Source organism: Calliphora vicina, chromosome 4 (assembly GCF_958450345.1).
Source record: "Calliphora vicina chromosome 4, idCalVici1.1, whole genome shotgun sequence".
NCBI lineage: Eukaryota > Metazoa > Arthropoda > Insecta > Diptera > Calliphoridae > Calliphora > Calliphora vicina.
In genome coordinates, this window is record NC_088783.1 from 100,285,611 (window position 1) to 100,313,049 (window position 27,439).

The following is a 27,439-nucleotide window of genomic DNA, read 5'->3' on the forward strand; positions in this document are numbered from 1 at the left end:
TATAATGAAAGCAATGCGTAGGATTCTTGAAATTAATTCCCTTAATTAAGAAAGGGTCCATTACAGAAAGTGTAAAAATCACATAAAACCCCTTACAGGACAGCCTGTTGTTTCTATCAGGAGGGGACTCCCTATTTATAAAATACTACTCCATTATTTTGCTCACACCTCAAATATGAAAATAGTAAACGATTTCGGAATGAAAATAGTAGTGAATTTTGTAGTTTTTTTAAAGATATTTTCAGAAATTTATTTACTTTTACTGTTAAACGTACATAATTTGTAAATAAAATTAAGAAATTAAAACATAATTGATTTAATACTACATAAAATATAATAATATAAATAAAACACAAAATAATAATACAGTAAAATTACAGAATAATACAAATTAAAATAATAAAAAAAAAAAATACAGCTGTGTATGAATTACGAAATCGGGGGAACATAAAATAAAAGCAACAAATATAATTTAAAAGAAATCTTAATTTTTTATTTATACAATCTTTGAGAAATAAAAATAATAATGCTTAATTTATTTTAAAAATCAATTTTAAAATAATAAGATTTTACAAACATATGTATGGCGACGAAACAGGAGAAAAGCAAAAACAATTTTACACAGTAAAATAACTAAAAAGACATTTACATAATAAAATATTTAATAAAATTTGTTTATAATTTAAAAAAATTAAGATTCATACATGACTGATTTGTTAAATGTAAAATTTTCTCGCTAAATCAACGACGAAATGTGTTAAATAAATACAAAACTATTTGAAACAACCAAAGTTTAAACAAAAATATTCTAAATTTTTCTTTTATAAAATAAATAAAAGCCAATTTAAAAGATTTCGTTTAATAGAGAAAACCTAAATAAAATACACATTAGTTTGTATTTAATTTTGCAAATATTGAACATTTTAAATTCCCTACTATTTTTAACATCCCTGTGGAGGCGGATGTGTGAGTGAGTGTGTGTGTACTTAATATATATAGACGTATACATTTACAATACATGACTCTGAAACAAAACAAATTTTAAATTTAAACAAATACATTCGTTTACATATTTAGCTCTTTGACAAATCTTTGTTAAAATCAAAATTTATTTTTTTTTTTAAAAAGAGTTTCTTTTTTTCAATTTAACAGCAACATTTTGAAACATTTTTTCTTAGTCTTTCTTTAAAAATCCATGACATACGATTTATTTTTAATTTTTTGTTTTTATTAATGAGTAGTGAAAATGCTAGATTCGTTTTGATTCGATTCTGTTTCTATTCTATTTCCTTCTAATTCTTCTTACTTTTCGATTCAAAACACATCTACATACAAACATTTTATAAAAGGCCAATGCAAAATTGCCTTTACACCATTTAACTGTGTCCAGCAGTATTTATTCGTTTGTAAATAATTTGAAAAATATTCGAGTTTTGTGTGATCATTTGCTTTGTAGTTAAATACATTTAAATAGAATTCGAGTTTTTGTTTCAAAATGTATGATGTCCTAAACAATGATTCATATCGATGTCGATGTGTTTCCGCTTTTTATTTTGTTGAAAATGTAGCGCCTGCAAGTATGCAAATGTGTTTTGTAAAAATATTTTTTTTTCTTTAATGAGTTTTTGTGTTATTTTTGTTTTTAAGGTGTGTGTTGTGTGTGTGTGTGTAAGGGTGGTCAATAGTGGAGAGGGAGAGTAATTTATATGGGTACATAATTTCCCTTGGGTTTGTAGAACAATTGACCACGCAACAGTCGTCGGCGTATTTCGGCAGATAAAAGACGTTTCTCTTTTTCGATTTTCTTAAGGACACCCTTGTTTTCTTGTGCTCTGCGTGAGAGATATGGCAACACTTCTTGAACTGGACCGTATGGAATATACTTATAGGCCGAGTAACCAGCTTGACCTGTAATCAAATGCATTCATTCGTCTGTTAGTCATATTCAAAATACAATATTTCTGAGTTACACTTACCTAAGGGGAAAGTAATATAATCACACATGCCCAGCAGTTGGCCGAAGCATATAACTTTGTCTTCGGGCGAAATACCGATTTCCTTCATTTTCTCAATGGCATAACGAACAGTGTCTTCATTGTGGGAAGCTACCATAATACCAATCTTTTTAGCATCATCGCCACTGTCTTTGATAATCTAAATTTAAAAACAACAAAAAAAAAAAACAATTTAAAACCACTACTTAAATATAAATCGATAATTCCAACCTTAATTCTTCTCAAACATTCGGTTAAAGTCTTGTGATACATATCGGTAGTAGCCTCATAATTAGGATTGACGGGATCGGAATAACCAAGGGCACTGGCTCTAGCACGTTCTTGTTCCATATAAGCGCCGCGCACCAATTTGGCGCCGAAATAGAAGTTTTGACGTTTAGCTTGCTCCAAATCAGTGTTAACCTATTAAAGACATTTCAAACCAAAAAATTTCAAGAGATATTTATGGATAGGCAGGGAGAGAGAAAATCTTACCTCTTGATAAGCTTCGCGCAAATAGCATTGGTATGTATTGAATACAATGGCCTTGTCCTTGTTGTATTTACGCATCATTTCGAGGGTAATACGTGAGATAGCGGGTTGGAAATAAGTCTGTTCAGCATCAATCATAATACGCACATCCAATTCTTCGGCAGTCTGTAATCAAGATAATGAAAAATTCTTGTCTACAAAACATTATGTAGAATAAGTGAATACATACCTTAACAATAGTATTTAGACGACGTATCATATTTCTAAACATTTCTTCCTCTTTGGGCGGAATTTGTGAGATCAAACGACGCATTTGACCTGTTTTAGGATCGGGTACTCTAAAGGTATCACTCAATTGTGAGTCCTCATCCACAATACCGGACCAGGGGAACAAATGCAAAATACTGAAAAAAACACACAAATATAAATTTATTAATTAAATCATGTCTGTATTACTCTCCTAATCTTAATAATTTACCCTTCTTTATCGGAGGTAACATTCTTAAGAAATTCTTGAACATTTTTGTTGTCAGAGCCCAAACTGGCATAGTATTTTTCCAAATCCTTAATAGTCTTGTGGTGAGTTAAAACATTGCCTTGACCACCAACCAAATCTTCCATATATTTACGTGTGCGCATAATGACTTCAGAAAGTTGTAACTATAATAAAAATAATAATGAAGTAAACAAATAAAAGCTTATGATGTAAGATTAGGATATAAAATTATAATTAGGAAGTATGTGCACAAGTTGTTATACACGCAAAGAAACTTCTGGCTAACTACTGCATAATTAAATTAACACTATTTGCACAGTTTCCTGAAAATCTTAGATAGTAAAGCAAATAACAAGGAGAACGTTTCCATCAAGATTTAAAAGCAATGGAAGTTAGATACCAAGGTCTTTGGGATGAACAGGGACCTCCATCATAGAAAATTTAAAATAAGAATATTCTAACCTCGGAAATTATTTAATAAAATCATTTATTTTTGTAGTTTTTACCCCTGCAATTTCTCGAAAGTTAAGCGAATCATTGAAAAAATAAGTAAGTATACAATTAGAATCAGAGTATTGAATGTACTTAAAATCAGTTTTAGTTTAGTCATTGTAGATCGTGTTATCGGATCGTAAAAAGCACTCTATCTTTCTCTTTTAATCAGCCATATCGAGCCCTTAGCGCCAAATTATCGTAAGCGACATAACACAAATTTTACAGGAGAAGTTTTTTTTTGATTAATTTGAAATTTATACATAGAATTAAAAATGTTATGATGCGATATACATATAATTTCATTCAAGTTATTTGTCTATTTTTCAATAATATTTATAATTTTTGACAATTAAAAATTAAATTTTTATTGAATTTTGCATAGATACAAATTTTTCGAATTGAAATTAAATTTTTATTTACGAATAGTATTTAATGAAATTTAACAGTTACGTAGATTTTTCTATTTAAAATTGAAAAATATAAACGTATTTTGAAATTTATTATCAGCAATCCCGCAATTCCCAAAAAGGTGTTGAAAAATTCCAAAAATGGGAATTTTTAGTTTACCAGGGCCGGGGTTATCGGAACCTTTTACAAAATAATTAGAAACATATTGGGCCACCTAAAATCGGTTACTATATTTTGATATCGATAGGCGTTTGAGAATTTTTGCCCTAAAGTTTAATTTTACAAAAATTTTTAATATTTTTTTCATCTAAAATACTTTATGAAAACTAAGCTTTCGGAAAGTATAAATTCCTTATACATCCTCTTAGACATTTTTTGCGATAAATTAAAAAGAAAAAAAATTTATTTTTTCCCAAAAAATTTGCGAAAAATCGCCTTTTTAAATTCAAATCCATATAACTTTGGTCATTTAGTCATTATTTTTAAACAATTCTTTTTCTATTTGACATATACATATGTGTGTGGTTAGTCCAATAAAGGAAAACTGGAGAAAACCGGGAAATATTTGGATACGCTGTTATCAAAAAACTGGAGTAGGGTGGTTAAAAATGTTGAAAATTTAATTTTCAAATGCGAATATCTCCTAAGCTTTAAGAGATAATTCATAGCTAGGACAAGGTTTTTTGTAGTGCTCGATGATTCTATATGTGTAATTTTTTTGAAATCGGAACACAAACGAAGAAATAGGATCGTTTTAAAAATGTAATATACCCGAGGTGTCCTATTATGCCCCTGGTGGGCCCATGAAGTCCACGTTCAAAACTTAAACTCAACAACACTTCTTCTTTGCGCATGTAAAATTTCATTCAAACCAATCTAACCATTTAGAAGTTACAGATTTATTTCCCTCTTTTTGTCGCTTACGATAAAATTTGTTTACTATAAAATGTAAACATTGACTTACGATAAAATCTTACTCCTATAATTTTGAAGTTATTAACAATTTGGATATTCTGAGAACGCTAAAACGGTCCATAAAATTTTAATTTTAGCAATAAAAAAAAATTACGATAATTTGGCGCTATGGGCTCGATTATAAAGTCTTCTTAACCAACAGATCCGTTTCTGACTGAGATGTCTTCTACTATTTTACATATCTTTACAGGTAATAATACTGAATGGGTTCAAAACACTAAGTCTAAGTCTAAAGTTTTACATGCGAATAATCAGTTCAGTAAAATTTGGTAAAAATTCAACTAGAATATTCAGTTTCCCGAATTCCATAATATCTTAAATATTTCACCAGTTTACCCACAAGACGTATATCTCAATTAAAATCGAGTTCATTAATCATTTAATCATCCTCAATTTCAATTAAGGAATTAACATTAAACTTGAATGTGCTAAAAGAAATGAAACATTCTAGTTTTGTCCGATAAGATAATTCATGAATCTTCTGGATGCAGTCAGTTTAGTTTATTTTGTTGTGTAAATTTTGATAAATAAAGAGTTGTTACAATTTTAAACTACTAAACTGCTTTTACTTGCAATCAAAAGAATGCGGTTTATTTAAAGGAAATGAACCACCGTTTTTAAAAGGTAAAAACGTAACAATACTTTCAAATTATATAAAATAAAAAGTTCAAATAATTATAAACATAAAACCGATAGCCTAGACGATAGTGTGCTGGACTATTAATCTGAGGGTTGCGGGTTCGATTCCCTGAATGTATCTGCAGACAAGCAAAACGCTTATCAGTTTATGTTTTTAAAAAAAAAAAAACAGGTAATGCTATTTAGTGAATCTAAAAGAATAGAAAGCGCTTCCTATCTTTATATTTAAATAAAACAAAGTGTGTGTGAAATATCATCCATGACAGCCAATTCAACAGATGTAACTTCAACAATATGGCAGAATTTACAAAATAACATTTGTAGTTTTTTTTGCGTGTAAAAATACAATATCTAAAATTGTACTAAAATAAAATTATATGCAACATACCAAAAGTTGAGGACGACCCAGGGCGGTTAATTTAATAGCTGTTATGCCAGTACCAAAGGTTGCGCCTAAAAATAGAATAAAAATAAAACAAATTAAGTAAATTCCAACATTTCTATAATAATAATAATTAAAAAAAAAACAAATAATATATTAAAGTAAAAATACAGTGAACTATTATATACATGAAGCATTTCTCTAAATATAAATGTATATTGTTTATGAAAATTCTAAATGCATAATAATGTACAAATATGAGAGAGCAATTGATGGCCTCCACACCTATTTGGCTGTCAGCCTGTGAGCACATAAAAATTATTAGAAAGTCCACATTAATTCTAAATATACATACATTTGTATTTACGTATGTATGCACGTGGGTCAAGGTCGAACACTTTTCTTGGACTTTGGCCATTAATGAAAAGACACTTAGATCAGTGTCATCTATTGGTTTACGAGTTTTTTTTTGTGTTATAATGAGTTTTTTGTGAGATACACAAGACAAAAGATTATTTAACTGCGTGTTTTTATTAAGTACCATTTCTTACACAAGATTCATCCATAACAAAATTGTGGGACAAAATATATTATAAAAGATTGTTTGCTCTTAAGAAACGATAACATAAATAAGAATTAAAAAATATTTTCTATAAAAATTATTGATTATTAATAATTATATTGTAGAAATTTTCCTTAGATGTGATATTAATTTGGAAGCATTTCCCTAGAACTAATTCCAAAAGATTAATTTGCATGTTTGGATCTCTTAGTCTGCAGTACAAATTGTATGACATTTTCCTGGAAAATATGAATTAGTTACACAGCTAATTCAATAACGCACAAATAAGTATTTTTCAACTCAATCTCCAATAAGCCGAAACTTTAAAATTTTAATCGATGGATGAATTTTAGGATTTTCATTATCTTAAAAAATTCAAATAGTTACTCACTTTTGAGGCTCACTGTAGGTCAAAAATAGTTCAAAATCGAGGTTGTCCGGGTTTTTTCTCATATCTCAGCCATTTGTGAACCGATTTTGCTGATTTTAAATAGGAAACTTCTCGAAAGCATTTCGGACAGAATTTTTAAGATTTGGATCCCGAAGATATCTGGGGTCGTCAGAAAATTGATTTCAACAAACAGATAGACGGACATGGCTTAATCGACTCCGCTATCTATAAGGATCCAGAAATTTTGCCTTTGCTTCAGCCGAATTGATTGGTAAAATGGTCGAATTCAACGATAAAAACTGGTATTTTTAATTCAAAGGTAAAAAAGGAGTTAAATTACTGATGATATCCAGATATCGAAATAATAAGCCTTATCGCGATTGGAATTGGCGTTTTACGCCATCTACAGTTTTGTACTAGATTAAAGAAACAGATTGGCGTAAAACGCCAACGCCTTACGTGTCCTTCGACACTTGAACGAAAACAGAAAAGTGTATATGACTCAAACTAGTTGCTTCTGTAAAATACCAAGACATTTGTACGAGAATGTGGGTTTAATATTAAGCATTATACCCCAATATCCAGGCTCCACTGTGAGAACCGACCAATTTTGCTAATTTTCAATACCAATATTCTCATTAATCAATCAAAAATAAAGACTTAACCAAAAGAAAATAGGCCTGAACCTCTGTATAAGGACATATATCATGGACGAAATTTGTGATAAAAAGGAATCTTTATGAATAAAAACAAGTTCATCATGTTAAAGTTGTTATTAATACGATTTAAACCAACCAGCCATTTTGTATTGCTATGGTCATGTTTCTGATTCGATTTAGAGTTTCGCATTTGTTTTAATCAAACTGAATTCTGAAATATACCTCAAATTACTTTAAAACGTTTCTAATGGGTTAATAGCTGGGTATTGATTGATTTTCTTGAAAAAAATGCTTTATTTCTTTAATGTCCAGTTTATATTTCGGAATGTTATCTCATCGAAAACGTATGTTTACTCCTCGCTGACAAGATTTATGAAAGTAGATGACAGTTTTTAGAAAAGTGGTTCAAAGTTTTTTTTTCAGCATTCTACTAAAATTTTCAGAATTCGAACTATTCGCACTGTTCGAAGTTTAAACAAAAGTACAAATTTGAGTACGCGGTACCTGACGTACATATATTTACATTTTCTACATACATATGGATAATGATATATGTAAAATTTTGTAAACATATTTATATTATTAACAACTATAGGCAAACAACTACAACAACAGCAATTTACTACATGCAAACTACAACAACTACTTAAATACAAAGCAGAGATACAAAAGACTTCTTTTATCATTGATTTGATAGCAATTTTCTTAATTGTATGCTTTCAGAAAAAGTAAAGTAAAAATTATTTTTCCCGTTATAAGGATCGCCACTTTCTAATTTCTCCAGTATCTAAAAAATTTGGTAGAGCCAAGGTCCATTATTATGGTCTATGTAACTCTAAAATGTTTTGTTTGTGTAAATAAACAGCTGGCTACAATACCAAGCCATATCAAGGCGAATTCACTATAAGGTGGTGTCGATAGCACAGCTTATTATTTTGTTCTTCACTTGTTTACAGGCTCGAGCTGTCAATAGCACTAGTGTTTGATGTTGCGAATACCACTACAAACGTAAAAGCAATGAAAAGAACAGACATACTTTGGCAGCTCCAGCCAACACACAGTGGCTGGAGCTGCCATGGCTATAGAGGAGGTGTTGATAAGGTTTGGGCTTATAACACCAATGGGGGCCGAGCCACAATGCCCCAAAGTGGGGCACCTTGGCTATATCAAACATTAAAAATTATGCAAAATTTTTGTTTGCGATCTGATTTAAATATATATGGAATCTACTAGACGAGATTGTGGCCCGGCCCCCGTTGGTGTTATAAGCCCAAAACATAAACTTATCAACACCTCTATAGCCACGGGAAATTTTATTAAAATCGGGCTATTCGTTTAGAAGCTATATATTTATTTCCACTTTTTTTCAGTTTGGACCTTGGGTGGTAGCGCTTATTTTATTATTATTAAACTTGGCTTTCTTGAACATTAGCCAAGATTTCCCCGCTAAAAATCAATCTTTCAGAAAGCCATCAAACATAATTGATTGCATATTTAAAGATTTTAAATACATGCTTTTAAACAGGGACCGAAAATAATAATTATTCTTGAAATTTCAAAGGAAAAAAGCCATCACAAGAATATTTGGGAGAGTCAAGTCAAACATACCATTTTAATCGCTTCCAACTACATATATTTTCTTAAAATTTTTTGATTTTTATTATTTTTGTCAGAAATATTTGTCAGACTTTGATTTTTATTTTTTTTTTATGTTAATAAAAATCAATAATTAATTTTTATATCTGCCAAAAAAAATAAAAATCATAGTCGGATAAATATGTCTGAAAAAAAATAACAATTATTTCTGACAAAAAAAAATAAAAATCAAAGTCTGACAAATATTTCTGTCAAAAACAAAAATCAAAAAATAACGATTATTTATGACAAAAAAAAATCAGAAAATAATAATTATGTTGTGGTTTTTATTATAAATGTCATAATTGTTACGGTCCCTGCTTAATATTATGAAAATAATTAACATTGATTTAATTCTTTTGCATCTCTGCATTCTGTAGAACAACGTAACGAACAACTGAACATAAAACAACATTTAGTAGCCACTAATAGAAATTAAAATGGATTAAGATTGGATTGTTAGTTAGATACATAGTTAGTTTGTTTGTAAGCTTACCCTCTGCTATGCGTCGAGGGAAATACTTTTCATCATCGACTGTATTATTATTTGTTTTTAGTTTTTTTTTTTTGAATCAACATTCACATTTATAGCAAGGAGTAATACAAGTAGGTAGGAATGATATTATTAGTAATAAATTATTAAAAAAAAATAAAAAAAAATATATAAATAAATATTGTATAAATAAATAAAAAGAAAGAAAGAGAAAAATACATAAATGTAATAGAGAAGGATTGGTTTTTCGATTAAATTTGTTGCGTTGCAGTTGGGTAATTTGATAAATTGAATATTTTGATGACGTCGATTAAATTAATGTTTTAATTGCATTTGAGTTGAGTAGAATTCAGAGTTTGATCACAGGTGGCGCCAGCAAAAGGTGGATGGGGGAGTGGAAGTTCATTTACACACAGCCACAAACCCCGGCTCATTCATTCACACACACACACCCCCATTAAAGAGATTAAATTGATTTGGAAATTGTTGGGTTTCAATGTTTTTTATTTGCATTTAATTTCATTTCTCAATATTGCAGACGTTGATGTTAAGTACGCAGTACGTACGGTGGGGTTGAACAGGTTGAGGAGATGCAACATTCGTTTGGTTAATTTAATGATGATGATGATTAATTGTGCCAATTGAGTTTTAATACATTTTTGTTAATGTAGAAATATAAAAAAAATATATATTAATAACAATAGAATTAAATTAGTTAGAACGCAAATAATATTAAGTTAATAACAAATCAAATTAGAAATACATATTAAAAAAAGTGTTTTGTTTAGTTTAATAACAAAATATTGTGTGTTTAACTAATCATCGGTTAATGTAAGATTACTGTTTCTAAAATCGTGTTCGACAAAATTAATACATAATTCAATTTTCAAGATCTAATTGAATTTGATCTCTTAACTATTCAAAAAAGCTTTCACCCACTGTACTAAGATACTTGTCAGCTAATATTGAAAATTAGGCACCCTGTAACTATTAAATTGCTTAAATTGTTGTTAAATATAGACACAAATAAAACAAATGTAAATTGTAATAATAAGTTTTTTGTTAATAAATAAACCAGATAAATTTAAATGAGACTGAATTTATGGGTTCTGTCTACACAGTTTGTGGTCAAATGTATGTGGACGAAATAAAGTTAGTAAAAAACAAGTAAGAGTGCTATATTCGGCTGTGCCGAATCTTATATACCCTTCCCCAAATTATACTTCAAAATTTTAAATATTTTTAGGTAAACAAAATTTAATTTTTTTCCATATTTTTTTTCATTTTTTGGAAAAAAAATTTTTCGATTGTTATTTAAAATTTTTAAATTTACAAATTTTTTTCCCGATTTTGACCCATTGTAGGTACAACTTACTATGGTCTTATATACGTCGTTGCAAATGTCTTTGAAATATCTATCATTAGATATCCATATTGTCTATATTAATGTCTTAGTAATCCAGATATAGGTCAAAAATAGGTCAAAAATCTAGGTTGTCTTGGTTTTTTCCTCATATCTCAGCCATTTGTGGACCGATTGCTGATTTTAAATAGCAAAATTCTCGAAAGCATGTCTGACAGAATTATTGAAGATTTGGATCCCGAAGATATCTGGGGTCTTCAGAAAACTGATTTCAACAGACAGACGGACAGACAGACAGACGGACATGGCTTAATCGACTCCGCTATCTATAAGGATCCCGAATATATATACTTTATAGGATCGGAAATGAAAAATGTAGAAATTACAAACGGAATGACAAACTTATATATACCCTTCTCACGAAGGTGAAGGGTATAACAAGTACAACTGCTGTATCGAATCTTTTATACCCTTCATCACTTTGTACTTTGCAATAAATATTAAACAATTCTATCATTGCATTGTTAAAAACTATGAAGAATTTTCTAAGTATTTCAAATAATTAAATGTCTTTATTTATATAGTCAATCACTGTATTTGTTTAAATAATTAAATTTAAGTATATAAAGATACATACATTCATACATAAATATGTTTGTCTGTACTTTAAAATTTAAATAATGAAGACCTACGATTTTCGTCAGCCGATATGAAAAATCGTGTGACAAAAAGCATCTGCTTAAATTTATTTCATTGTTTTTTCTTTTCTTAATTTATTTGCTCTTTATCTTATACAATACAATACACATAATATATGTATATTCGTTCAATATTTTATAGTATAAATTTCGTAAGAACATTTTTGTTAGACAAATTCACCAACCAAATGAACCAAAATTGTTTAAAAAGAAAAAAACACGATATTGTTCAAATATTTTCAAATACATTTGTATATGTATTTAAAATGTTTCTGTTTGTTCTTTTTTAATTTTCTTGGCATTGGTTCCACACGTTTTTCACTTATTTTTGGGTATAATTCTCATACACATATTTAACAAAATGTCGTCGTACATTTATTTCAAAATGTACATGATTTTGTCAAAAAAAAAAAAAAATCATCTGGTTGGACGGTACATAAATATTCGAACTCGTAAAGACATCTAATTCAGTTTCATTTTCGCATGAAAACGAAACAAAGAAACACACGAGTACGATTTTAGATAAATTGTAAATATTTTGTTTTGCTTAATTATTATAACTGATGTATTTCAGAATATATTTAAAATAGATTTCAATTCTCTATATGTACTGCTAAATGTTGTATGTTGTGCTTTAGACATTTTATTTATTTACAATGATAATTTAAAAATGTGTTTACATATTTCTTATTTCAGACTAAAACCTTTTTTTAAGTTTTCGATTTGCTTTATAAACAATAAATACATTTTGAATACATAAACAAAGAATGGGCATATAAAAAGGAAATGCGAAAGTATTCAACTTCTAACAGTTAATATTTATGTTCCCGTAAAAATATGTTCTCTTAAAAATAGTTTAAATTAATATTAGAAAATCCAATTTATAATTATTTAAATTTTAAGCCATTGCAAATTTCAGTTCCAAACCCACGATAAACAAGAACGACACTTGTTCCACCAAACCCCGTTAGACTTGATGATAGTGGGTTGCGGGTTTGATTACCGCCAAAGATTCTGGGTGTATTTGCAGACAAACCAATTTAAAACAAATGTTTTTTTATAGGGTTAAATGTTTTGTTAATTATATTATGTGTTTGAATAAAGGGAAATTTTAATTACATTAAAAATTAACATCTGCCATTTAAAAATTGAAACATCTATAAATTACAAAATTAATCTTGTTTGTAAGGAATTTTGTTAAAACACCTGTTGAAATTTCATTAAAAAAGCGAGACATAATTCTACATAAATTAGACAATATTTAAAAGTGAATGTTTTACAGGCCTCCCTCGATTTGTGTGTATTTGTTGAGAAAACAAGCTTACATTTTTCTATATAATCACCTCATCCAACATCGACATTTTTTTTTTAGCAATATCATCCGTAAACAAAGTTCCCCAGACCGTTACCATGCTCCCGAACTCCTTAAAACACACCCGACATTCGAAGTTTAACAGTATGATGGCAGTATTTCTATCGATACACAATAATACATTAGCCAGTTTGCAACCCTTCTAAGGCGCTACGAACAAAGTTCCCAATAAACAAGGTCCCCAAACCACAAATGAATTAAAACCCCAAAATTGGGGGCTTAATTCATTATGAATTAAAACCGCAAAGGTTTTCTCCTCAGGGGTGTATCAAAAACCGGCTTCGCCCAGAATGCGCAATGCAGAAAATACACCCCAGAGGAGAAAACCTTTGAGCCCGGCCAAAGGCCGTCAATGCAAAACAAATTTTCTGACCGAAGCCAATTTTTGATACACCCCAGAGTAATTTCATTATGATTTAAATTCCCAATTTTAGAAATGAAATAAATCCCCAAATTTCGATGTTGGTTTTTTCTATATAAAATTTTGGGGCCTTAATTCATTTGCGGTTTGGGGTATTTTTTCATTGGGGACTTAGTTCGTAGCGCCGCCTTCTAACTGGAGAAATCTACACATGCAATTGTCACTTGAGAATAATACCATATATGTATAACAAATAGCCAGAATATTAAGTCGCCATGTTAGTTTCTCATCATGAACAAATCCCAGAAATTTTGCAACATCCAAAATCTTATGTTCGATTCCGTTCAATTGAGGATGCACAAATGTCTCAACTCAATCATAAAAAAAATGCTAAGAACTTTAGCCTTCGTGTTAAAATTCTTAGTGTTGCAGAGGGAAATAAAAGCGTTTGGTAATTCGATAAAAGATTAAATGGATAATCAAACATTCACTGACCCGGTTGATAAAGCTAACTTATTGGCTGAATTATTCGCAAGTAATTCTCACTTGCCAGAAAGTGATAAACCGCAGCCCAAACTGAAAGAGCTGTAGTGACTATGCGAAACATATTTTCTTTCCATCTCGTGCTGTTAAAAGGATCTTATCGGATCTCAACTTAAAAAAGTCGGTCTTGAAGTAGTGGAAGATTGCAAATGTAACTCCAATTCCTAAAAAAGGAGAGACTAATAACCCTGCAAATTATCTCCCAATAACGATTTTTGTTCGGTTATGCAGAGTATGGTAACCTACCATTTTATTAAAGATTTGGGATCCAACAATTTACTTGTTCTATTCATCGTCTTGGCGAAAGTAAAGTGGTGGCTCTAGATATTTCCTTTTGATAGGTTATCATTAATAAGTTCTCTTGATTTGTATCGAGCTTTCTCAGAGATCACACTAAATGAGTTGTTGTAGATGGGATCTCATCAAATGAGTTCAATAATAATTCAGGGGTATCGCAAGGCTACGTTCTTTCTCCTAATCTATTCCTTATTTATCTAAACTAACTTCTACGTCAAGCCAATTCCAATTCCATCTATATTTTGCAGATGACATCAACATTTGCAATTTATATTAATCTGTCGGAGATTGAATCAAAATTAATGATTCGTTTAATCAGAATCTTGTAATAATCTCTGAATGGTGTCGTGCAAATACAATCGCCTTTAACGCTCGCAAAACTCAGTGTTACATGTTGATACAGAAGTTAGTGGTATAAATATTGTAGAATCAGATGCTCTTGATATTCTGGACATGAGCATATGGGGTAATGTGCTCCAAACTAAACACATTCTTCAAATGTCGAAAGAACTCTAACAGCCCAATCATGAATAAAAAATCCGCGAGAGTTTTTTCCCATTTTTAACATTGAATTTGAATAGGAAAAATCGGACAAGGGAAAAGCTCCCGCGGATTTTTTATTCATGATTGGGCTGTAAGTTTTCTGAAACGGTGTAGGGATCTCAGGCGATCGTAAATGATATGCAACTCTCATGAATGGAGCGCTACTTCAAAGGTTTTTTTTGAAGCTTCTTGGCCGGCTACAGGAGAGGACGAAGGTAATTACTTGTGGCTCTTTATATATAGAGCTTAACCGAAATACAAATGTTTAACATGAAAATTTAACTCGGACTTACAGAATTAAATATAGTATAGACACCACAAGGTTCATATCGCTTAAAATTTCTGAGGTTTGAGGTGAAAATTTACATTAAGAATTCAAAGCCTTAAAAATTCAAGCACTTGAACATTTTGTTGGAATTTGACTTGAATAATTTTTTTTCAAACAAAAAACATGTGTCTTGAATTTATGTTTCCTTTTTACTGGAGAATGCTATTGAAATAAAGTGTAATACAAGTGTAGTTCAATTGCTTGACTATAATTCAAGGCTTGAATTACACTTACTTTCAACTTGAATTCCAGTAAAAATGCTTATTTTGTTCCATTTAATAATTTATATCCCAATGAAACGCGTTAAAATGGGGTTAACTGTTAATTAAAGTATTTCTGTTTGCAGCCAATAAAAATTGAAAATTATAATTTCTGTGCTAATTAGAATGTCTGCACTGATGTCTGTGTTTCTGTAACAGGAAACGACTTTATAAGAAATTCAACAAAAATACGTAGTGCACACGATTTTTAAAAACATTTGTATACCTACCTAAAAAAACATTTCAAATAATTAAGAAACAAAATCAAATATACTTATGTAGTTATTGAAATAAACAATTCACATGCATTACTCAAAATAACATTATTTTCTAAAATATTTAACTATAAATAAGTTTATTGAAATTGTACTGATTCACATCTAAAAATAATAAAAAATTATGGGAAATTATTACCTGAAACAGCTTCCAAACATTTAATAAATGTTTCCATGTTACGTTCACAAGTAGCCTCATTCAAGTAGAAGTAAGTTCTAGCACTGTTGACCTTATAACGACGATCGGCAAATGATTTATCTACATGATACTGGGGCATGGCATCATCTTCGGCAACATCCCCAGCACTGGAGACAGAAGATCTAAAAATAAATAATAAATTACATTTTATTAGATATATTATACCTACAAACAAGTAAGAGAGCTATGTATATTCGGCTGTGCCGAATCTTAGATACCCTTCACCAAATTATACTTAAAATTAATTTTTTTAATATTTTTAGGTAAACAAAATTAAATTTTTTTTTTTCCAAATTTTTTTTAATTTTTTTCTTTTTGAAATAGTTTTTTTAATTTTTTTAAAAAAAGTTTTTACAATTTTTTTTTTTTGAAAAATAATTTATAACAAAAAAAATATTTGATGGAAAAAAAATTCGGTTTAAAAAATATTTTTCTCGATTTTGACCCATTGTAGGTCCAACTTACTATAGATTTATATACATCGTTGCAATGGACTTTAAAATATCTATCATTAGATATCCTATATTAATGACTTAGTAAGCCAGATATATACAAACGGAATGACAAACTTATATATACCCTTGCCACTCATGGCGAAAGGTATAAAAAAGAAAAGACTGTGTAGACTTTTACAATTAAACTCGGTTCTCAATTTAATTACAGAAATCTCAACTGAAAAATTTTTATTTTTTTTATTTTTATTACAAAAATTTCTAATCAACCATCAATATGGGCTTCCGGACTTTGACAGTTGATGGCGGCCATATTATTGAAGCTACATCTGTCGAATTGGCTGTCACTTATTGAGTTTATTTTGCCAAATAACCATTCACGGATATAGCGTTCTGTTCGGGAAACGTACTTCACCCATTTTATGTGATGAGACAAAATTGTCAAAATTGTGACGATACCAACCCACATGAGATCCAAGAACGTGCAAAGAATACCGCGAAAATCACGGTTTGGTATGGATTTTAGATGGTCCATATTTCTTTGAGTACAACGTTGGTCAGTTCGATGATTACCGACTTCTTTTAGCATGAATTGGATGATATGAACACCAACGACATGTGATTTCAACAGGACGGCACTACGTGCCACACAGCTCATGTCACATTGGAAATTCTGCACGAACGATTTGAGGGCATGGTCGTCTCACTTGAAGGTGATGTGAAAAAAGTCGAAGGTTCGGCCATTGAGCGCCGTTCTAAAATATGCTAAGTCGACTTGGCGTGTATTCATCGAACATATTTTTGAGATTCAATATTCCATAAATTTGAGTAACAATAGCAGAATTTAATTAAATGTTATCTCACTATTTTTAATCTCATAAAGTTTACGAAATATCTCAAATAAAAACGTTTGCTGTAACGATATAATAAATAACTCATTTCAAATTGCTACTTACTCGACTTCACGTTTCTCAGCTTCCTCTTGTGAAAGATCCTCTTCTACGGAGTAATCCAAAATTGGCTTAACACCAAACGAGCGCAATCTGTAAAATTATATATATATATATAGGTATTTTAATAATTTAAAATTTTTAAATTGTAAAAAGTATATTATATGTATGTAATCGTATAATTAGTTTTGTTACATGCAAATGTACAAATACACATTTAATGAAATGACTAATATCATGCTGCGTGTATAAAGGTGTAACTACACTCAAAAAATAATAATTAGCAAATTATTCCCTCCTGTCACAGAATTCCATTCTGATCAAAAGTGTAATTAAATCAGCATTTTGCTTCTTCAGTTTTCTAAGTTGTTTGTAATTATTTGTTTTCCTCAAATTTATAAATAATTTCTTTACCAAAAATATAACTTTTGTTTTAAAATACAAAACATTGCCAAAGTAAATTAGGGAATTCATTAGGGAAAATCAATCGGAATCTGAAGAACGAAATATATAAACGAATATTCTAGAATGTTTAGTTGCATTATCAAACAAAAAAGTTAAATTTTGTGCAAATGAGCGAATACTTAATTGTGAATAAATTCGAAAAGAATAAATCGATTTTTATCTTCGATATTTCAATTTTATAGGCGGCTTTGCGACAAAGTAATAAACCTGAACAAGTTCTGGCGTTTTCGATTTTTCATGAGTTTTTTTAAACACTAAAATTTGCTATTTTCACGTAAAAAATATATTTTTTGCTTCAATTTGTTATTATAACTCCGAAACTACTGAGCCGATTAAAATGCAATATATAACCGTATTAAAGGTTATGTAAATTTGAATGGTTATGTAAAGTTTACTTCAAAAATATCGGACTAACCGTTTTTGAGTTATCATAAATTATGTGGAGAAACATTTAAAAAAATTCACAATTTTAGAAAAAAAATTCTTTTAAAAAATCTATCTATAGAATTTCAAAATTTTACAATTTTTGTACTACAGGAACCACAATACATCAAAATTGTATAGTGGTTTGAAAAGCCTCCAAAATTTTGTCGATTTTGTTGCCCTGTGTTATCTGTATTTTATAAGAAAATCTCTTTTTATAAATAATTTGTTCTGTAATCACTCTGGTAGTTTTATTATGAGTCACTGCTTTCAGAAAAACTCCAAATTTATTTAAAATTGTTGCTAATTGTAAAACCAAATTTATTTTCAGCTAATTAAATTAGTACATTATCAATTTATTTTTGAGTGTAGAGTCAAACATACACGAGCAAATGAAAAAAAATAATAATAATAATTTGTTGATGGAAGTTAGTAGAACAATTTAAATGTTTGTTTCATTCATGTTTATTAAATTTAATAATGTTATTAAATTCTGTACTCACGAAGCAGTGAGTAAAAAAAACAAATATTTATGGCAAATGTGTGTCAGATGAATGAATGGACAAAGTCGAGTACAATAGAATTGTGGAAAAATTATAGAAGAAAACAATCACATGTGGCACAAAAATACGTTATTTTTTTTATTACTATAGGTGGCTATTGTTATAAAATATTATTAAATTGTTATATTGAACCTGACACACTCGCAATGATGTTAAATAATAATTTATATTTTGCTTGTCCTTGACAGACAATTCGGAAACATTTTTGACAGTGTATAGTATAGAATAGTTAAAAATTTTTATTGAAATTAATTCTTCCAATTTGTTTAATTTATACTATTGAGGGCCAAAAAATCAAATCAAATTTCACAATTTTTATGAATAATGGAAATTTTTAAGATCTAATTGTATTAATAGATAAATAGTGTCGTATTTACTAGAAAATGTATTGAGGTTGATTTTGAAGTAACTCTACTTATACGAGTAACTAGAAATGATCAAATCTAATTTCTTGGAAACAGCTACAATTTTTCTTTCTCCAAATCTGGAAACTTCTTCTGACATATTTAATATTTAAAAATTTCAAAATTGTACAAAAAAATTCACTTTTTCGACTAGTTGGACTGGGATCCTCTGTATCCTGGGAAGTTGAAAATAGACTAGCATTATAAAATTTCTAAAAGGCGAGTAAATTTTGATTTATTTTCTCTTACAATAATCCGACATGCACTCCTCGAAATTCCTAAGAAAATTATAATTATAATTCGAGAAACACAATGAAATGTGTTACATTTCTTGGTCGATATAGAATGTCATAATCTCAAATAAGAAAATTACGATAAATTTTACTCGATCACGAATGAGGTAATTCGGTCCCTATTTTTTCGCTTATTCCTCAATTCTGAAGTCATACATTAGTATTATTTCTGACATTTTTATTGAACAATGCGAAAAATGAACAACAAAACAGATCAAGACATTTCCTAAATCATTTTAATTCACCTATCCTCACTTGCATTTCTTGGATTGGAATTAGTCAAAGAGTTTTATATATATTTTATAGATCGGTCCTTAGCCCAAGGTCTCCACGTGGCAATTTTTATTGCTAAGCACAAGCAATAACGTCGGCAGAATAACAGCAGAGCGATTGATGATTGCTTTAGGCGAAGAAAACGTTCGTTACAAATACAAAATTTTCAACACGAGGTGTTGTATGAAAAACTGAGGTGCATTTTGCTTATATATTGTGTTGAATGATTTTTTTTTTTACTAATTTTTTTGTTTTTTTTACTTTTGGTACTTAAATAAATTAAATACGTACGTATGAATTAATCGCACCGAATCATAGAAACAACAAATTTTACATTAATGACAACTGAACTGACAGCTTATTGCTTAGCAATAATTGCTCAGGCAATCAGTAGATCACACTCGCAAATTATATTGACGCAATCAAATTTCACAATTGCAGCAATAAATATTGCTACGTGGAGACCTAGGGTAAGAGAGAATTTAGATTTGTGATAATTCAAACTATTTGCTGGGAAAGACGATTACTTTAACTGTAAACTTGACATGACGTTAGAAATTTGAAATCAAAGTAAATACGACACTGTAAATTTGAAATGCAATCAATGTTTTATTTAATTTTCGTAACATGCCATGCTAGAGATAGAGCGAGCTCTTTAATTTGTATGTAATTGTGTAGTACAGAAAAGTAAATGTATGTGTTCATAGACAAAGAGTTACACAAATACAATGTGATTAATACAATTATTATTTTAGATTATTGAAAACATGAAATTAATATGTATTTGTAAATAATAGATAAAATTGTTTAAATAGAAAATAAAAAAAAGAAAGAAAACCTCTCAAGCGTTGGTACAATCGTATGACGATTCTCGCCAGCAACAAAATGTCCATAGAAAGTTGATTTCATTAATAGTTCAAAAAGTGTGCCACCCAATACGGTTCTGGCGAATTTCATCAACTGGAAAAATGTTGTGGACGAACCGCATCAATAATCAATCAAAATACAATTCAGACACAAGAAAGTATTTAGAGAAGTAACCCGAAAATGTGGTAGGTGAAGGTGAGTGTGTTTTTTTATTTTTTTGTATTGAGGGAACAGTGTTTTTTTCAGGAATCGTTATTATTATTGAGTTTATTTGTTTTTAGCGCATTTAATATTTATTTATAATTTATGGCAAATAATAAGCAGGTTGTTTGATATTTTCCAAATATGTGTATAATCCAAATGTAATAAATATTTAAAATAAAAAAAATATTGTAAAGAAAAGAAAAAAAGAACAGAAAAAAAGCATTAGTTAGTTTGATAGTTTTTGTAAAATTACCTTTCGAGAGTTGGTATAATTTTTATTTGATCTTCGCCAGCAACAAAATGTCCATAAAATGTTGCCTTCATTAGTGCTGTAAACAATTTATCTCCCAGTATAGTATTTGCCACTTTCATTAGCTAAAAATTTGTTGTTATTTTGTTTGTTTGTTTTTTTTTTTATTTCATGAATTTAAAAAAAGAATTTGGAAAAGTGAAAAATAATTAATTTTTTTTTAATATTTCATTCAATTCAAAGTAACTCAATCAACTAAAAGGAAGCCAATAAAAACTAAAACCAGCCATTCATGTCATTAATGTAGGTGTCTCATTTTCTTTACCATAAAATTATAAATTCGTTAAAGAAAATAAAATTAATTGAAATTAAAATATTCATACATGCATTTGAAGAATCTTATAAGATTTTATACGTTACTATTTTCGGAGTTTTTTTTAAAAAAGTAATTATATTTTTACAATGCCTGACGACTTTTTTTCCAAGATGAGTTAATGATGCCAAATAATATTTGTAGGATTATTGTTTGACATCATTATCACATCATGGAAAAAATCGTTAGTTACGAGGACAAAAGTTGTTACTGACCAAGCAACAAAATATATTCATTCCCGTGAATTCCCAAGAATTTGTATAATAAATCAAGACAAAAATCATTTAAGTATTTCAAATAAGCAGTTTTCATAAAAGAAGTAAGTGTACAATATCACTGTCCAACAAATTGAGACTTTTTGATTGGAACAGACTAGCGACCCTATAATAAGGGCATGTTGAGTAGATCATTTTTGTAGAATAAACTTATAGTCCAGCTGGTATGAATTTTTTTTTACAGTGGGTTAAAGTTTTAATTTTGTGATCGAAGGTAGCATTATACTAACTGAAAAAGTGTTGTATGTTAATATGTGAGAGAATTCTTATTGTTAGAGTTATATTGTGGAATTTTATGGAGATCATTTTTGTGGAAGATCTTAACCCACTATATCCTATCTTAGGGGTCAAATTGACCCCTTTTTCGAGAAAATCGAAAAAAGTCCTTTCAAAAAGGACATTTAAGGATTAAAATATTCTACGAAACTTTTTGCCGGTAAATTTCATTGGGGGTCACCAAAGACACAAAAGTTGTAAATACCCTTTACGCTTAATAAGCAAAATTACACGCCATATCGGGTCTCACATTTTTTAAAAATATCTCCAAAAATCCAAATATGATCCGAATGAGCTGAAATTTAAAATGTAAATAGTCCATAAGGACATCTACAAAATATATGTAAGTTATCTCTTTTAGTTAAAGAGATATCTTTTAGTTCAGAGAGTAAATCAAAATTTCGAACTGTTTGCAAGATATGAGCCGGAGAAAATTTTCACTTTTTTGCAAAAATGACAACGAGGCCCCTAATATTTGGGGGTCCATAAAAAACTGCATGACTTTGGGCAAAACTGGGAGACACGGGTCTTCTTTTTTGGTCTTTTATCACGTAGTGGTGTCCGGCGAAACCTTAATAATGCTTAATGAGCAGACGAAATTCACTTTTTTCCAATTTCTCCTCAAGTCACGAGGTAGTCTGCTATCAATGGTTGTCAAACACAAACTAAATGACGCAGCTTGTTCAAATTTTGACAGGAGTTAACTGACAGATGCATGTTGACAGGACCAGTGTTATTCTTTCAGTTACGGGCCTATTGACCCAACCTCTTATAATTAATTATTGGATCGATTAGCCAATAAAATAAAAACAACATAATTTATACGAATATAATAAATAAAAAATAATAACAGTTTTGAATACAATTCATCTACTATGTAGTCATTTTGTACCCATTTTATCATAATTTGCAGTTATGTTATTTTAAAATGTCTGCTTGCTTTTAAAAAACTTGATCAATATTTACACATTCAATCATTTTAATGTAAATATGTATCTTCTTATGCTTTCAACTAAAAAAAAGAGTACAATGAAATATTATTTTGTATTTCTTTTATTGAATTAAAAAAACAAAACTGTCACAAATTTTAAGTGCAAAATCAAAGTAGCCAATTATGTACAAACATGTGTGCAAAAAGTATTTTATTATCGATTTATTTTGCCGACATCTGGTCTGCCACCTACTTAACGGTCACAGATTCTCTATTTTACTCTATTTTACATACATTTATCACAAGTTTCATTTGTGATTCACTACAAATATTTACTGTTTGCAAATGCAAACGTTTGTTCTATTGCTGTAAAATCACATCATTGCGATTATATAATCGGGTATTATTGCCAATTCACTTTATTTTGGCAATTTAATGGAATAAATTACAAACAGCAAAAGATAAAAGTTTCCATTGTCTGGACGTTGAAAATAAAACACATAAATAAACACGTGTTTGCATTTTGTAGGGGTACTTTTTTTTCAAGTAAATTATACAATCGAAAAAAACAAAATATCAATTACGATAATAATTCACCTGACTAAACATCATTTACGGGCAAATTTTGAGAGAATTATATTCTACAGCAGGGATGGAAAAGTTGATACGATCGTACATTTTTTTTGATACAATTTCATATTCAAAAGTACTTGTAATACTCCTGAGGCTCATTTGATAATTTCAAACTATTTTCACTATTATATGAAACAGGACAAATTTACAAATTACTTAAGACTTGGAATGATTTTCTGCTGTAGCTAAAGTATCTTCTATAGAAAATCCTTTGTATAAAAGTTTTTGATAAAGAAAATCTTCAGAATACATTATAGAAACATATTCCATAGAAAATCTTCTTAAAACTATTTTTTTATAGAAAATCTTCAGTATTACCTTATTTCCTTTAAAAACGTCCATTATAACTCTAGTTTATTAAGACATCTTCAATCTAAATAACACTTTGTTTTTTGAAAATCTTCAGAATAACAGTATTTCCTTTAGAATTTCTTTAGCGTATCAAATTTTTTTATTAAAAATATTTTCTATAGAAATTTTCAGTATAATACTTTTTTGCTCTTAGAAAATCTTCAGTATAACAGAATTTGTTTCAGCATGCCACTATATTCAATAGCATCACTTCAGTCTAACACAAGATTTTCTTTTAAAAAAACGAGTAAAACAGTATTTTCTATAGAACATTATCAGAATAACAGTATGTGCTATCGAAAATCTTAAGTATTACATTATTTTCTAAAAAAAAATCTTGTGTAAACTACATATATTTTAATAGATTTCAACTCAAGACTACGCTAATATGGAAACAATTTCAATTTTAGTACTCCGCGGTTGAAATAGTACTATGTATTTGAATGTAATTTTAATATCGAACAAAAATTTAATTTTCCATTCCTGTGCTGACAGAGAGAGAGTATACAGCAGTTTTAATGGTGGCAATATAACCCTTTTAGACCAAATTATACTTAAAATTATTTTTTTTAATATTTTTATTCAGGGACCGTAACGGTTATAAGTGATATCAATAAAGTTATTTTATAACAGTTATTTTGTGACTTTAAAAATAAAAATCCATATAAAAGAGTTATTTTTCAACGTAAAAATAAAAGTTCGCATGAAACTCTTTAAAAAAGAGTTTTAAATACCCGTCATAAAAAAAAAACTCATTTGAGGACTATTATTTTTTCCGTCATAAAATAAAAGCCATTTGATGAGTTTTATTTTTCCCGTCTATACGAATCTATTGGTATATAACAGTATATGTCTCCGTTGACTCTAACATAGTGATTTTTTTAAAATTTTCTGGATAAAAACAGGGACCGTAAATAAGTCCCTGTTTTTATTTAAACAAAATTAAAATATTTTTTTTCCAAATTGTTTTTTAATTTGTTTAAAAAAAGTTTTTTCCAATTTTTTAATTTAAAATTTTTTTTTTTCTATAAATAATTTATGAAAAAAAAATTCGGGTTAAAAAAATGTTTCCCGATTTTGACCCATTGTAGGTCACAACTTATTATAGCATTATATACATCATTGCAATGGACTTTGAAATATCTATCATTAGATATCCATATTGTCTATATTAATGACTTAGTTATCCAGATATAGATAAAAAATATGCCAAAAATCGAGGTTTTCCCGGTTTCATTCTTATATCTCAGCGATTTATGGGCCGATTTGGGGCTACGGAAAGTTGATTTCAACATACAGACGGACAGACGGGCATGGATATATCGACTTCGCTATCTATAACGATCCAGAATATATATATTTTGTGGGGTCGCAAATGAAAAATGTAGAAATTACAAACGGAATGACAAACTTATATATAGCCTTGCCACTCATGGCGAAGGGTATAAAAATAAAAACACATTGTGAAAATGGGGGTACTAAGTGTGCTTTTGTAATCCAGAGTATGATCTTTTCATGGGTTCTATGTAATGCAATGAGAAGTCTATAGATTACTTTACAGCTCCGAAGTAATTCAGCGTCACTTTAGTGAATCTAGAGTTATACTAGCACATATGACAATAGATTACTCATCACAAGTAATGTATTGTCAATTGCCACTAAGTGTACTTTTGTAATCCATTAATTTTTTATTTGCAATTAAAGTAGGGACAATAAACTTCTTCCTGGGACACGCACATGTTAAAATAACTAGTTAAATAGCTGATTGATATAATCACTAATTCGGGACCAGTCCACAGAACAGCTGGATTAGTAAGTACTACATTCATGCATATTTATATATTTATTTTTACGTACATTTGCATGCATTAATATGAATTTGTTTACATGCAGTTTCGAGTACATTTAAATTTAGAAAAAACAAACAAATTCATATAATCGTTTGTACAATATTAATGCAGCATTAAACATTGTTACGATTTAAGAAAAAAAAAACCAAAGCGAACAAATGTACAAACAACAAATTATTGAAAAAATAAACAATTATTTTCAATTTGCACACAAGTGAATGCTGGTAATGCTGTGAATAATAATAGTATGTACGAGTAGTATAGTGAAGGTAATATTTATAAATACAGTAAGTTTTCTTAGTGTAAACTAAGTTTTCTTAGTGTAAACTAGCGTTCCTAATCGGCTAAATTTTCCCTGGAATTCACCGGAATATTTTTTTATAAATTCCCGGTAGATTTCGATAATTTCTTTATATTTTTTTCTTTTCTAGTATGTCGACCTAATATAAACAGAAATTTTAAATGCCTATTATACGTTTATTATAATATTTTTTCTGCCTTTAATGTCCTTACAATAAGTAATTCAATCTTATCTTGCGAGCGGGATCGGAAGATCATGTCATTTTGCAAATAATCTTCACGAGTTTTTCTAAATTCATCCATGACCAAAGGCACATCTAAGTCTCTGGATTTTCTCATTTCTTATGTACCAAGGGGCTTACGTCATGTTTCCAATTTTGGATTTGAATTTGTATTGTCCAATTTGTTAATCACGTCTCCACGCGTCTGATATATTATCTAGGCTTCCAGATGCTACATTTAAGTCCATATGAGAACTAAGAATTGCAGTGTATTTTGTATGTACTAGAAGGCTGTATGCATTTTATCTTGTGTATTAGACCTTTATAACAAACCTTGTCAAAAGCCTGGGCAACATCTAGAAATATTACCGAACAGTAATTTTTTAGTTCGAAAGATTCCTTAAATATTCCGTGATGCTCATGGAATCCAAATTGATGATCTGGTATAATATTTCGACTATTTAAGAATGTTAAAATTCCTCCTTGGATTATTTTAGACAAACAAGGCAAATCTTTTCCGGGCTTGGGTATCACTATAATTTGGGAGATTTTCCAATCATTCGGAAAAAATCCTAGAGACAAGCTCGCATTGAATAATACTGTGAGCACTACAATTACCACATCTGGTAAAATTCCAACCATGGAAGGTGTAATTAAATCATAACCTGGAGATTTTTTTACTTTAAGATTACACAGGTCAACAACAAGAAAAGGCTTCACTAACCACTATATAGATTTGATGAATCATGGTTACCTAAGTACAAAAATGGTAAAATTTTTAAATTCTATGGATAGATTTTTTATAACTTTTTTTCTCTAAAATTGTGAATTTTTTTAGATGTTTCTCCACATAATTTATGATAACTCAAAAAGGGTTAGTTCGATTTATTGAAGTAAACTTAGAAAAGTTCAAATTTACATAACCTTTAATACGGTTATATATTGCGTTTTAATCGGCTCAGTAGTTTCGGAGTTATAATAACAAATTGAAGCAAAAAATATATTTTTTACGTGAAAATAGCTAATTTTTGTGTTTTTTGTACAAAATTATCTATTGGGGGGTTTGGACAACTGTTTTTAAAAAATGTAGTCCTTCTTGTGCCAGAATGACATTTTTACTAAGCATTTCACATTTTAATGTATTAAAAAATATTAAAAATTAAAAGGGTGGTTTACTGGAACCATTCTCTACAATGTTGATGCTTAAATCAATTATCCTACAACA

At 29.2% G+C, this 27,439-nt stretch overlaps 1 protein-coding gene across 2 annotated transcripts in view; it reads right to left on the reverse strand.

Moving 5' to 3' along the window:
- Window positions 1–216: 216 nt before the first annotated feature.
- The window catches only part of slgA (proline dehydrogenase slgA), a 58,902-nt gene continuing 31,679 nt past the window's right edge, over window positions 217–27,439 (reverse strand). The window contains exons 3-12 of one of the 2 annotated variants that reach the window (XM_065507634.1): window positions 20,522–20,643; window positions 17,269–17,355; window positions 15,801–15,982; window positions 5,888–5,952; window positions 2,965–3,146; window positions 2,716–2,890; window positions 2,490–2,651; window positions 2,226–2,417; window positions 1,977–2,154; window positions 217–1,908 (exon numbers count right to left, since the gene is read on the reverse strand). In XM_065507634.1, coding sequence (XP_065363706.1) covers window positions 1,703–1,908; window positions 1,977–2,154; window positions 2,226–2,417; window positions 2,490–2,651; window positions 2,716–2,890; window positions 2,965–3,146; window positions 5,888–5,952; window positions 15,801–15,982; window positions 17,269–17,355; window positions 20,522–20,643 — 1,551 coding nt within the window. In that variant the 3' untranslated portion in view covers window positions 217–1,702. Of the gene's footprint in view, window positions 1,909–1,976; window positions 2,155–2,225; window positions 2,418–2,489; window positions 2,652–2,715; window positions 2,891–2,964; window positions 3,147–5,887; window positions 5,953–15,800; window positions 15,983–17,268; window positions 17,356–20,521; window positions 20,644–21,007; window positions 21,130–27,439 lie in introns of both variants that reach the window. The other variant, XM_065507633.1, reaches the window with a different exon arrangement.